Here is a 14,357-nt window from a genome sequence, read left to right as displayed (position 1 = left end):
AATGAACCCACCAACCTGTCATGGATGCTTCTGTTGTGATGTCATTGGGAATGGCGGATTGACAAAAGCTCTCCACTTTTAACATGTTCTCCTATATCCACCTCTTGAGGAAAGATACTAGCTCTTGCGAGACAACCACCAGCTCGTCCCGATAGCCTGTTTGAGGCCACTGGTATGCTAATTATTGCTGTAAGGGATGCACATTGAGTCTTGCATGTGGAATTATGTAAATGCATGATGCCATCATGCCAAATCATTTCGTATCCGATTGCTATCGGACAGCCAGCTGTGTAGGAAAACCTAGGATTTGCAATATTTTAGTCTGTACCCTTTCTTTGGAAAGATACTCCAAAGCCAATCTTGTGTCTAGGATTGCCTCTAGAAACATTTTGTTTTGGCTCCCAGATAGGCTTGATTTTTGTTCATTGAAAATCCCAAGTTGTGTAGTAGTTGAGTTTCCGGTGTGTGACTTTGAGGTGGTTTGCACTCCACCTAGTTATTAGACTCATCTAGGCAAGGGTAAACTGGGATTACTTTGCAGTGAAGATGGGCTGCCACGGCTGTGAGCACCTTGGTGACTACATGAGGTGCCAAGGCAATTCCAGAAGAAAGTACCTTGAACTGGAAATGCCTGCGATCTTTTCTAAACCATAGATACTTTCGATCTGGGAACATTGAAATCTGAAAGTATACATAGGTCATATCAAAAATTGCCATATAATCCCCTTTTTCCAGGAAGGGGAAATAACCTTTGGTCATTAGGAATTTTTCTATCTCGACAACTGTTAGCAGGTCTTCAGTCTAGAACGGACCTTTTTGTCTAGTCTTTGTGGGAACTAGGAATTATAGAGAGTAGATTCTCTTGCTTAGCTGGCATAGGCACCCTTCACAAAATGGCACTCTTTTGGAGTAGGGTATGAATCTTCTATTGATGAAGCAGATGTTCAGGTGGTCGTACGTGTCTTTGCAGATACGTAATTTTTGAAGGAATTTGACAGAGGGTGTTGGAGGAAATCGGAAAGTCAATGTTTTGTGGCTGCTGAAACAGTGCCTCTTGGGAGAATGGCCTCTTGCCACATCTATACTGACATTGGCATCCTCATGACATTGTGTTGGGACCTTTGTCCAGAATACCATCTCCTGATGTTAAATGGGCACTTGGCTTGAGAGATACCAGGAGAAAACTGCTGGGGACGAAATTTACTACGAATTGAAAATACCTTTGTTGGAAAGTTTTCTTAGACAGTTGCCCAAGGCTTTTAATAGTTTTCTATTCTTTCTGGTTTTCTCAATCACCTCATCCCCACTGCTTTCTCGTACAGCTGTGTTTCCTCTATGGGCAAGTCTAGAAGTGTTGCTTGAGTTTTTGCCCTGGAACCTGTCTCTTGATGACTGGCTTGCAGTTTAAGTCAGTGTCTATTTCATCTAAATCTAGAAAATGTTTATCGCATTAGCAGACTGTATCCTTTGTTCATTATTTCGCTCATGACTGACGGAAGGTTTCTGGTACTTATTTTCTTTAACGAAGTAGTCCATTTTATCCCACTGTGCCCTATTGTACCCAACCATGAGCACAGTGGCATTGGTAATAAGAGCCGGGTCTGATGACGAGGTCTCCCTTTATATGGAAGGCATTCTTGATTAGACAAGGGTGTGCCACCCCTTTTGTGTGTAGTAGCGACTACTGAGTCTGGGGTTAACAGACCCTTAATGTACATAGGGTCACCCAGTGTTGGTTTATACGTTTTTTTTCAACGTAGGCATTGCTAGCTTTAGTGAACACAGGATTAAGTAAAGGTGTTATCTTCTTTTACTGCTTTTATAACTGGTATAGAATGTCTTAAATGAAGTATTCTTCCGACTCCTTAGGGTCAATGGCAAATGCATTTACTGCTCCGAGTAACAGGTCATCATATAAAATACTGCTCAGGTGGTTGTGGGTGGTTCGTCCACCTCTGGGAAAGGGATAGAGCAATCTTCAAGTTCTCGTTCTTGATCCTTGGCAAGGATTACTGCTAACTCTGAATCATTTTCCTGATCTAATAAATCTTTCTCGTATTCAACTTCTTGAACCTTTGTTTTTTGCTTGGGTAACTTTTTTAAATTCCATGAAGCACGCCATTTTGTCCCAAGTGTTTTTGAATCATGCTTCGGTACACTTGCACTTAGAGGATGTGTGGAATTTTCTCTTGCTGATCTTGGGAGTCAGTGCCTATGAACCCATGTTTCTCTATCTTTATCACCTTAATTAAGTTGTCCCCTCCTTCAGTTGATTCTGATTAGGGCAACTATGGTGCTGTGTGGTGTTTGAGACCTTTCTGTGGTTGTTTTGTCAAAATCCTCATGGACAATGGACTTTCTCTAGAACCACAAGTCAACACAAAAAGCAAAGAAATTCTGCCACCTCCTGCAACTAATAAGAGGGATATGCCCCCGCCCTCAACTTTCCATACAGAACCCTCGCAATCATCTCCTTGGTACTATTGAGACTACACTACACAAATAGCCTCCAACTCGGAATGCCAGAACTCCTCACAAAAAAACAACACATCCAAAATACTGCAGCAAGGCTACTCCGGAGACTAAATCAAAGAGACCACATCACACCAGGCCTGAGAGGTCTATACTGGCTACCAGTAAAAAACATTCACTTTAAAGCCCTCTGCATCGCGCACAAATCACTACATGGACAAGGTGCCAAATTTCTCAAAGCTAGAATCAACTGCTACAAACCATGAAGAAACTTAAGATCAAGCAACGACGTCCAAATAGGAATTCTACACTACGAGAAAAGGAAATTCAGTGGAACGCATTCTCCGATTTGATAGCCAAACTATGGAAATCGGGAACAATGGAAATAACGGAAGGCAACCGATCTTTCCAAAAATAACTGGAAAACTGGCTATTCAACTCACGAGACAAACATACAAATGTGCACCCCTTCAAACCAGACTCTGGGACCAAAGCAAACATGGGACAACACAGATCGAAGAACAATAAACCAACCACACACCCAGAGACAAACAGAAATCAACCCCTCTCCTCTTTTCCACACCTGCATACCTATCGCGTACTGTACTATGCACCATCAAAACTACACAGCCACGGCTAACCAAGCCACAAGACCAAACAGTTAAACAATCCAGACACAGGACGCTACCCATCCGGACACAAGCCCAGTGCCTACTACAAAGCACACCCAGAGAGCTGACATGCACAGACGCCAGTTTCTCCTGGTTCCGCAAGCATCAACAGAAGAGCACAACCTCTATCCTATCCCTCTTCCCTCACCAACCAACCCCAGAGCCACTTGAGTGCCCGGAAACCATGCAAATGGCAGTGGTGCTTGGTATAAATCATCATAACAGAGGAAGTTTTAAACCTTGACCCATCTGACCTCTTGAAATTGTGCAATTGTGTGCTCCGAGACCAACTTAACACAGGCCGGGGCTGTTACAGTTTTCGGCATGGAGTGTGGCAAATGTTTATTATTGAGCTTGACTTATTACTTTTGAAGTGAGTCAGAACATCAGCGGTCGACTGCAGAAGCATCTCGGCCTTTTTTGATTTCATATGTCCAGTTGATGTGTCACCAGGTGTGGTTTCCATAGGGCTGACTCAATGTGTGCACTATGGCTCTGGGGACTGGCTGAGAAATCACAATTTCCGCTGTAAATCATACTTCTGCATCACTTTCTTCGCCAGAAAGGACTCCTTTAGCTTTGAAGTATTCAGCTGTAGAGAATGACTCACATGTCTTTCGATCATCGTCTCTGCCCGTCTTTGGGTATATGCTTTTTTTTTTAATCAGAGATACCTTGCAAGAATTCTGAATTTCTTTCTAAAAATGAGGTTATGGAGATTTCAGATTTGTTTATGGGTTTGCATTTCATGATTCACTTTATGAATACACATACACCGAGTTAGAATGCTCTACATTCAAAACTATGTGCATTTGTTTGTACAGAGAAGGGATGTCCTTTTTTGTGGAGTTTTCAGGGGTATTATACAATGTTCACATTTCATATTACACACCAAACAAACCTACAAATGTTCCGAGCAGGTCATAAGAATGAGTTAAAAAAAATTATAATTTTTTAAGTGTTTTATCAACTCATTACAACTTTTCAGCTAGTGCATACATTCTTAGCAGATATGGCAAGCTCAATCATATTTCTTGCTTAACAATTTTGCTGAGATCCACCCACAGGCTCAAAAGTTATAGTATTTTGATATCCAACCTTCAACGTAGACTTCACTACAACATGTTCAAAACTGATTTCTTACAACAATTCATTTCACTACATCATACAGCAACTTGAAACGCATGTTACTCTCTTCTGACCCACTTGTAATAACTGGTCCCCCTTCTGATCACTAATCAATGATGCCTCCTAAAAGCTATAATCAATAAGCTAAACTCTAGCGGATTTCAAAGCATTATGTACATCCTGACTCAATCTTAAATTGTAAAATGCAGCAAGGGGAGTACTCCAAAATGTTAGCAGTGATACCATAGTATAATTCAATACCTTGGGAAAGGTATGGTCAGAAAAACCTGATCATTTCTTGGACTGTTAGAAAATTACCCATCATCTTACATGCACTAATTTGTAGGCCAGCAGGCAAAAAGCACTATGGAATACCAACAATGTTGCCTAGAGTAGAATGTGGAAATACACGAAACGCAAATTTCTTCCTATATCAAGAACGTGCACACAAAACTATTCCTTGTTTGTTCATGCATGTCACTTTATCGCAACCCAAAAGAGGAAAAGACTACCCCTATAAGAGTAAGATCACTGAAAGCTGTAGCAGACAATGTTGATAGGAGGGATTGTCTTTAAATAAACATTAATCACTGCACAATGATGTACCGACTTCTCTACATTCTTTGTCAATTAAGGACATTTGGGGGGGGGGGAATACAAATAGAGGTGCACAAGCCAAGCCGCATGGCTACCGATCCACACACCACAAAATCCTTCATTCCCTGAATGGATTCCGTATGAAAGTCCAAGCCCTCGTTCTCACATTGATGGGGGGGGGGGGGAAATGCCCTACTTACTTGGCTTCCAGCGCATACCTTTCCCCCTCCAAGCAGTGCACCACGCTGCACCCCATCTCATTACATCTGCCCACAAATGTGACTATCTCTCCAACACTGCTTCCCCGTCCCTGCTAGGATCAAATTCAAAACTGCATGCATCACCTACAAAGCAGTCTCAAATGGACCACCACCATACCTGGTGGGTACCAGACCTCTAACCAGACCCGTTGAGGTTTTTGCACTTCACGTAGCATAACCATCAAAAGGTTGGAGTCAGATAGTACACAAAGAGAAGACTCCCAAGCAGTCCTCCGCCCACACCACCACCATATGGAACTCAATCCGAGTAGAGGCTCGAAATGCCCCCAACCATACCCCAATTATGCACAAAAAAATACGTCTCCTTCAACAATACCTGCCAGAGGAATAAAAATCCATCTGCCCCTCCAACGGTACTGCGTTACAGTCTAAAATGCAAAGCCCAATTCTGGCATAATCCTGTTGTAAAGTGCCCCGCTGCTCTTACACTAGGTTTGCGCTATAAGAAATAAAAAAATGCTGCCCTTCTACTTTAGTTCTACTATGACCTCTTTTGGCGTCGTCCTGAATTTGTGACCTACAAATATGAGGAATATAGGTACTATATTGGTCTCAGTGTTCCTTAAGGAAATATGCTCACCTGCTTATCGGTGGTGATTACTTAACACATGCAGTCATCTTACAGTATGTGTTTTGGGAAGTATGTTCCTCTAGAGGATATGTCCTCTGCCTTGGCCTCTAGGCCTTTTTGAGATGTACTGTTCCCGTGTGTACAGCTACCAGTATGGAATGCGGGTTAGAAAGGACTGCTGTTGTCTGGAAACTAAAGCTCTTCTTAGGAACATAGCCCTTCTGTGGAATACACATTTTAGTTGGTTCTATGCAGTCACTTCATTTTTAGATCTCTAAAATGCCTCATCTACTGGTTTCCCAAAAATGTTTCTTTATCTAATTGGTTGCCAACGTACACCTGTTTCTCAGACCCAGACCCCGCTGAGCCATAAATAATTAAATTACTAATCTTAAAATGGACTACCTTCCCACCGTCTATGCCACATCTAAATTGGTCTATATGATGCTGTTCGATACAATTTGCGACTACTGTACATTGATGTGTGCTTCAACTTCCACCATTTTCTCCTTCTTTCCGTTTGGAGTGATCATAAACTACCTTGCTAGTAACATTGTGGTATTAGCCTATACTACATGCTGCCACAGAGGTTATCTTTCTGTATGAATGGGTCTACCCTCCGCTCCCCTCATCAGTGGGTGCCTCCGATGTAGATACCAGTGTGCCACAGCTTCTGGTGAGGTAGACTATGATCAAATGTAGTGCTTGGGTGGCACCAGATAAGAGCGGGATCCTGTGGCACGGGCTCATGCTTTATCTCAATTCTAAAATGAGCAGCCCTTGCTGTTACAAGGGCAAGCATTTTATGGAACTAGTTTAACCATCTCCATTATAGCTATGGTATATGGAACGGTCTCTGGTTCATTTAATGTTTACATGAGAAAATCATCCTTTGCTTGTGTACTTAAATCTAGAATCAGCTTGCTTTATAAAATTGTATGGTTATCATTGGGTGATGAAAGTGGGGGTGGGAGAGGGTCCAAATAAAAGGCATAATGCACACTCTGCCTCATCCTGCAAATATTCTGCTTCCATGTGCCTTGGTTATTTTGTAAGGAGCAGAGCATTGACCTTCTGCTGCCCTTGTTCCCCTAGCTATCATTTCAGTCTGTTATTAATGATAAATGTCCATTAACAATTCAGTATCCAAACATGTATATGCTTAGGATACTTTTGTAATACTAGTCTTGATTCTCCATCAAGAATTGCCCAGTGTCCAATTCTGAATGTGTAGAATCGGTTGCTCCGCCATGTGTTTTTTTCAGGTGTGTGCTAGGTTTCCTGAACTAGGGGTCATTTATGATCTGCACTATGCATCAAGCTGAGCCTTGAGTGCTTTTGTTACTGTGCTTTGTAGGTGCACCATGAGAATTGTTGGAGCAGCAGTTTTTCCGGTGCCTCGTCTTTTCCTGGGATCAATCATACCTCTTGGTTGTTACCTTAAGATCAATATGCCCACAGTCATCCTTATAGCGGACAGTAGGTTTCCTCAGATAGGGTTTTGGGGCCTGTGGCACAAATCTGTCTTTCAATGTTGGTAATCTTTTTGCATTTAATTGAACTCTTTTTCCAGTGTTGTGCACTTAAATGTTCTACAACCTGCGTACTTGTTCTCCTCTGGGTCCCATGAAACACAGGCTGCACAATATCCTATACATACAGGATGAACCAAATTTAAAGAGGGGGCCAAGACACTACAAATGCCTCAATGTAGTCTTTATGGTCCGTTAGTCTCCACTCAATCGAAGGAGGACTAGACTGTGGTTTTTGTGTAGCATGCACACTAAAACAGATCATATTAGTGGTACACCCCCATCGATGCCAAGTTCAAAGTTTAGTAAACAAAGTGTAGAACATTGGGCTAACCACCATATGCTGGGACTATGCACAGTAAGTGCATCAAAAAATTATTTGAAAACTGCAATAGAGACAAGGGACTTCGTAAAAGTAGCTACTCAAAACCGAAGCATACAGAGAGGTAAAATAAAGTTGAATGAAAAAAGTTTAAATGAAGAAAATAACTATTTTATATAAAATAAAAGATCAAAACAAAAAGACACTTTAGACGAGGCACCAGATTGGTTGAGAGCCGGTAAGCGGATGCAGGAAAGATAGTCTGGGGTTTCCCTCATTTTTTCAAATATGCCTTCACGAATAGAAAAGAAATGCTGAAGGGGAGCAGAGTGGAGCTGGAAAGATATGGGGGAATTCACACTGTACTACTAAAGTCAACAAAATGAAGAAAACAAATTTCAAAATCAAAATTCATATATACAGACAATCCCAAATACGGACACCTTTTAAGCACCTGCCAATGTGTATTTCACCATGCATTTTTCCATTCTATGAAGAGCACCTCTAACTTCTATGTTCATCCTATATTAACTTTCTCTGCTCTCCCACTTAATAGAGAATTCTATGCATCCTGCTCTCCTACTTTTCAACTCACATGTCGCTATTTTCAATAACTCATCCTTCATGACTTGTTATATGCTACATTTTACTACATATCTTTAGTACCGCAACATAGCGTCTGCAATACAATCAAAATAGTATGACAAGTAAAGACAGGAAAACATACAAAAGTAAACACTTAATTTTATTGTGAATTATTCAAAATCAAAAGGGTTATTTTATGCACATTAAATAAAACTGCTCGTAAAATAATAAATATGAGAAATGTTTCTATAAGAGGTCAGGTATTACAAAGCTACTTAAAGTCTGCCTTGACATTATAGAACCACAAAGACCTGCTTGTGAATTATTTAAAATGCATTATTTCCACATAAATCTAAAAACAGAGCAACATAAAAACAGATTTGCCCAATTAAAAAAAACACAGATCTGATCTATTACCTTTCGGAGTTCTGTCTAAATCATGTTTGGTCTAGCTGCTATTTAAAAACGGGGATGTATCAATTTCAAACATGATTGCAAACAACTTCAATATTGAAACGTGCTAAAGAAAATAGCTACTGAAGGGGACAGGGTCATAGCATTGCGCGAACATGGAACTGGCGTCCATGAAATTTAGGAAAGGCCAAATTCCAAAAACTGATGCATTTGCAGAAACTCATGGGTTGACGAACTTTCCAAACCTAACTTTGTTTAGGTCCAAGCACATTTTACAGAATTTTGTAAACTTACATAAAATCATGAACTACCCAAAGGGTTATCAATATTTATATTAAGATTTTGTTTCTAGATATTCTGGTAAGAGTTTTCATGGCCTGAGGAGTCTTGAATGTTATGCTCTGGATGAAGGTGGGATGGGTGGGGAGCAGGACCATTATCATCATGCGTGTGTGCAGCTAGGAATTCATGAATTGACTTCTCAATTTGTGGTCTGAAGATGTGGTTAAGTTTTGGATCCACAACTTGAGAAATAATTCGATCCACTCCGGCTTCCAGCATTCCCGACTGAATTACACTCTGTCTCAATCCATTTCTCAGCTGGTTCTTGTTCATGCCTGCATTCCACTCCTGCTTGTCTAGGTGAGTGGATACAAAGTTGTCTACCTTTTGTCTCAGGTTTTGGTAAGCTGGCTTGGTATCAACATCAGCAAGGCAGTCCCTGCGAAACCCATCAAAAAGGCCTCGACTCTTCAGTTGCTCCACAACCATGGCAATAAGCTGTGCATCCCCTGGAGGTAGAGTTGCTGGGTTTACTTTTCCTGCTGAAGATGTGGAGACACTGTTGCTGCTTCCACTGCTTTCTGCCATGTTCTCCAACTCCCAAAAATAACAGCTTCCTGTGCAAACAAGCAGTGTATTAGTACATACAGTAAAACAATACATTCACAGTTTAGCAGAGTATAAAGGAAACAACTGACATAGCTTTTCTTACATATACTAATCTACTAGATTAGTGTTAGTGCAACTAGGGAAAAAGAGTTTAACACACCTTGTAAAATATATGTGATGCTTTATAAACAAATGTCAGAGCTGGCCAAGTCGTTTTTCTTGGAAGGACTGTTGGATCTTTTAAAAAGAGTGGTTGCCTAGGGAAAAATACAAAATTGGTTAACAAAAGAAGTTTGCGGGTGAATGATTACCAAACAAGAATTTATATGCATTCATATACTGTCAGAACTGAATTAAGTAACTGCCTACAATCAATAGATTAGCCAGGTCTGGATATTTTAGGTGTCACTATTAACAGCTATCTTCATTTAAAATACTTTTTCGAAAATGCTGCCACTGGCTCAATAATTATAATGCAAGGACTTTACACGCTGACATACAGATTGGAGAAATTAACATAACTTCATATGTGAGCAATGCCAATTACTAAGTTGTCTAAGGAACAGAGCATGTATTCCAGGCCAACAGTGAAATTGATTTGTACTAATTTGGATTTGTTTTATACGACTAAAGACAATACTACAGGTTTCCAAATATGCATAGGATCTTTAGATTTAGGACTGGCATGTAGCACTGTCTTTATTTTGTGGCTTAAGTAAAAAGCAACAATTAACTACAGCTATAGGTTTTAATCCGACTGAATTTCAAACATTACATAAGATGGCTGATAAAAACATTCATATGCAGCAAACCCTTAATCAACTGAAACTAGAAAACCGCATGCAATTAGCCTGTGTAAAATTTTAAAACAGAAATCACCCATAGAATGGCACGTTAACTTTATAGAAGCCTTTTGTTAATACGACTAAAGGCACAAATACAGTACACATGGTATCACCTATTCAAGTTTTTTAATTAATGTTTACTCAAGTTGGAATACAGCTCATTGTTTAACAGGTTTGCATTTGTGCAGGATGTGTTTGGGCAAAGACGATTAAGCACCATTAGTGGAGAAAACAGACTTAGCTGATGAAAAATCAGTTTAGTTGAATAAATGTTACAGGTAAACTGAGATCAGATGTGAACTACAATTCTTCCAGGTTTGCTGTACCTTCCCTGCGTTTACAATAATGAAAGTCAGGTAGAATTGTATTCGTATATAAAAGCAGCAGGAGTAACATCTAACTGCTTGATAAGGATGAACAAATATTTGGACAAAGAATAGATTCATAGTCCGCCTTGGTTTGTTGCAATGCATAAGAATACAGAATAAATCGACTTAAAATGGAAACTGGTGACTATCAAAAAAGGGAAGATCTAGCCTACATCTTTTCAAATCATTTTAGTAAATAAAATGATTCTATAGTCCTTGCTTAAGTAATGACAATAACCAGCATGCGTGTGTTTGTATAAAGTAATATTAGAAATTTGAAATGTACCACAAAGTTCAATATCCCATACGCCATCCTTGGGATTAGTTTGGGGGCCCAGTGGGGATTCTGAATCTTAAGACTACACTAACGTGTGGTAGTTTACTTGTGTAATTACTCTGAGCTCTTGGTTACAAAAATAAACTACAATCACTGCACTGATCAGGTGAAACCGCTTGACAGCATTCATGCATGTTTTGCATTTGGTCCTCAAACTTTGGTTACCAGTGATGATATCACTGTTGAAAACATCGAGGACTCGATATTTTGTTTAAAGGCACTAAACACCCCAACATAATTTATAACTGGTGGAATTATATAAACAAACTCCAATCCTGGAATATGTGGGGAAAGTGTTGGATAGTGCCTTTTTTAAAAACATCGCGGCACCAGCAATATCACTGGATACCCAAACTTTTTGACCAATGTTATTTGAAAGTGCCTTTATTAAATGGCGTTTATGGCAAACCACATTTTAATTGATGTACTCACCAAACTGAAATGCACCAAAACACAGGATTCTACGATTTACTACGAAGCTAAAGAGAAATAACAAAAAGGTTAATTCACCCCAAAACTATTGCTCTATATTAAAAATAGCAGTCTTACATATTCACTGCAATTATAACTTATCTACATAAAGCAGGACTTCGCAGGTCTGCCTCCCCCACACCTCACCAACAAATATTACTTATTAGAAAAATAGTACATGTTCATTACAATGTGTTGTACAGTGGCATGGTTATCAAGGGGGCAGGGAAGAAGAGTGCCATTTTCAACTTGCTCTCAAGCTTGTGAGGAACATTCAGTGCCTCCCAATGTTCGGGGATTACCACACCTCATTAATTGAACTGTACGGGATGACAGGTAAATATGGAGGTCTCTGGAAATTCCCTGTTAAGTATGTGGCGGCCACATAACTCACCGTCAGGAGAATGTGTACAAGGAGAAAAAAGGTGCGCTTGAAACAGTAAAGGGAGGAAAACATGCAGTTTATGTTGGAGAACAAATGACAAGTTACTCACCTTGGTGGTTACTGTACTCTTAGTCCAAACTGCCCTTCCACTATACTTTCAGAGTTCCTGCCATGCAAAGATGTGATTGAAGCTTTAGCAAGCCATGGCGCTCTTCCCTTTTAAGAATTTTATGTGCGTAGATGGATTGCATGCCGGGTGCGCAGCCACAAACTAGCCTCTGACCCCATGCTCCTTGCCCTCAATCCCTGATCCACCAAGAGGTCCATGAGGAGTAACTTCTATTTTAGGTAGCTCCAGAAGGGCATATGGAGGCAAGGGGAGTTTAGACTAAGAGTGCAGTAGTCACTACAGTGAGTAACCTTTTCTTACTCCTACATCCCATACTGTTTTATCCATAGCTTTGGGGGAGTACCACGCACTGGTCTACCCAAGAGAGGGGGATCCTACATACACTGCTGTAAAAATGTTTGAGAACTGCTTTTCCAAACTGAACATCAGTTCTATGGCTGGTCTCAAAAGAATATCTGCAAAAAGCTGATGGGGAGGCACAAGTCGCTGTCTTGCAGATCGGCTCCCATTGTACGTGTGTCTGGCAGGTCACGGCTATGCTTTTCGCCTTTGTCAGATGAGCAGGAAGGCTTTGCCCTGAACCTCATAGGCGTGCGAGACAATCTATTCATCTGGCTATAGAGGCCTTTCCAGCCCGCTTGCACAGATCGGCAATAGCGACCTTAACAGTCTGCCTGAGGACCCATGAAATCTAGTCCTCTAAAAAAAAAAACACCTCAATGCCCTGCAGACAGTGCAGGATTCGATCAGACTCTGGTTTGGGGGTGGGGGTTATGGGAGGGGTGGAAAAATGTATCCGGAGATTGCCTGGTTCGTATGAAACTCAGACCACTTTCGGCAGGAAAGAATGATGTTGAGAGAGATTAATATGTTATCCATAAACTACTGCCCCTCCCCCGACCCTATATTGCATAGATGAGAAACAAAGAAACATTACTCACTAAGACGGCCATACCGCTTAAATCCCAGACAGATACAGCAGAATGGAAACACAGTAACCCAAGATGCCAAGATAAGCAAGCTTATAGTGAAACCAAACATATGCATGCAATCTACATGAAGCAAATATGCAGACAGCATTAAGAATGAACACTAGGTCAAATATGCACTTCTACACAGTGCTCCAGATAAGATTTGATTTGGGAGTGTTTCCCCTCCCTATTTTTTAAAGTTGGAATTAAAAAAGTTAATTAAATTGTAAATCCACTTCCCAATGGGAGTATTGTACAAGCAAGTAAAAATAGGTTTTAATTGAGAAACAGAAATGTTTAATAATTATTTCTTTGCACCTAGTTATTCATACACATTAAAAAAGATACACGTGAGGGATTCCAAGATGGCCGCCGGGGCAGGGAGACGCAGCTGAGTCTCGCTCCTGCCGGGCCGCACAGAAGCACCTCACTAAGCACCGATCCGAGGGTAAAAAACCCCCAGCTGCGGCTGACCACCCCCTGGGACACACCGTGGATGCGGGGGAGAGATTTGCCGCAGGGGAAAGCGCGTATAGAGGCTGCACCACATCAAGGAGCCACCCCTCCCCCACCGAGCACGCAGCGCGCCTTGAGCGCACAGCGAGCGGGAGAGGCCGGGACAGAGACCTGTCTGCGGACAGCGGGCGGAATACCCAGGCATGACGACACTCACCCGCCGGGAAGGGGATCCAGCGGCAAAGAAAAGAAACCCGACCCCTCCTAGCAAGCGCACTCTGCGCCGGAGAAGTACCAACGACAGGAGCGGAGGATCAGGAGGCCATACCCAGACTACGTAGCGTCCAGGGCCCCGGAGCCGCGGAACAAAACACGCGTAGGAGGAACCGTACGGCCCAAGGTCTGAAAACCCACAGCGACGAGCCGGGTAGCACAACAGGAGAGAGGGGCTCCCCCCACCCGCACAGAGGCACCCCCACAAGACCAAGACTGATACTCGGCGGTTAGGGGGCATATCCCCATACACCTTAGCTGTTGGCAGATTGACAGGGAAGCCACAGGCATAGGGTGAAGGACTCTTCCCATAGTCCCCCTGACAGCGGTGGGGGCGACGAGGCAAGAGGTAACCGGAGGGTGAAAGGCGATTAAGGAAGAAGGCAATCAAGCCCGGGGCACACTTTCAACCAAGCGCACCCCGCCACAACAGGAAGACAACGCAGGAGCACCCAAGGCACAATCAAGCTGCCTAGGAGCAATTAATCCCAGCGAGCACCTCACATAGCAAGGGCAATGTCCAAAGCAAAGGGGAAAGGGGGAGCGACGCAACTAAACCAGTCAGCTAAACAAGACCCCAGCATAATCCAAATGTGAGCGTCAGATACCCCCATAGCCACCAGAGGAAGACCCACCGGTGGACTACATCCCCCCCAA

The 14,357-nt window shown here is 41.9% G+C and overlaps 2 protein-coding genes across 9 annotated transcripts in view; both read right to left on the bottom strand.

Moving 5' to 3' along the window:
- PTPDC1 (protein tyrosine phosphatase domain containing 1) overlaps positions 1-14,357 on the bottom strand; it is a 980,126-nt gene that overhangs the window by 808,064 nt on the left and 157,705 nt on the right. The window lies entirely within an intron of this gene.
- The window catches only part of BOD1 (biorientation of chromosomes in cell division 1), a 196,643-nt gene continuing 190,586 nt past the window's right edge, over positions 8,301-14,357 (bottom strand). For all 7 annotated transcript variants that reach the window (XM_069643581.1, XM_069643579.1, XM_069643577.1 and 4 more), the window contains 3 exons: positions 11,447-11,493; positions 9,625-9,721; positions 8,301-9,472 (listed from right to left, as the gene is read on the bottom strand). In XM_069643581.1, coding sequence (XP_069499682.1) covers positions 8,922-9,443 — 522 coding nt within the window. In that variant the 5' untranslated portion in view covers positions 9,444-9,472; positions 9,625-9,721; positions 11,447-11,493 and the 3' untranslated portion in view covers positions 8,301-8,921. The remainder of the gene's footprint in view (positions 9,473-9,624; positions 9,722-11,446; positions 11,494-14,357) is intronic.

Source organism: Ambystoma mexicanum, chromosome 2p, assembly GCF_040938575.1.
Source record: "Ambystoma mexicanum isolate Mex_15411 chromosome 2p, UKY_AmexF1_1, whole genome shotgun sequence".
Lineage (NCBI taxonomy): Eukaryota > Metazoa > Chordata > Amphibia > Caudata > Ambystomatidae > Ambystoma > Ambystoma mexicanum.
Note: the sequence above shows the minus strand (reverse complement) of the source record. Positions and strands in the feature narration are given on the sequence as shown.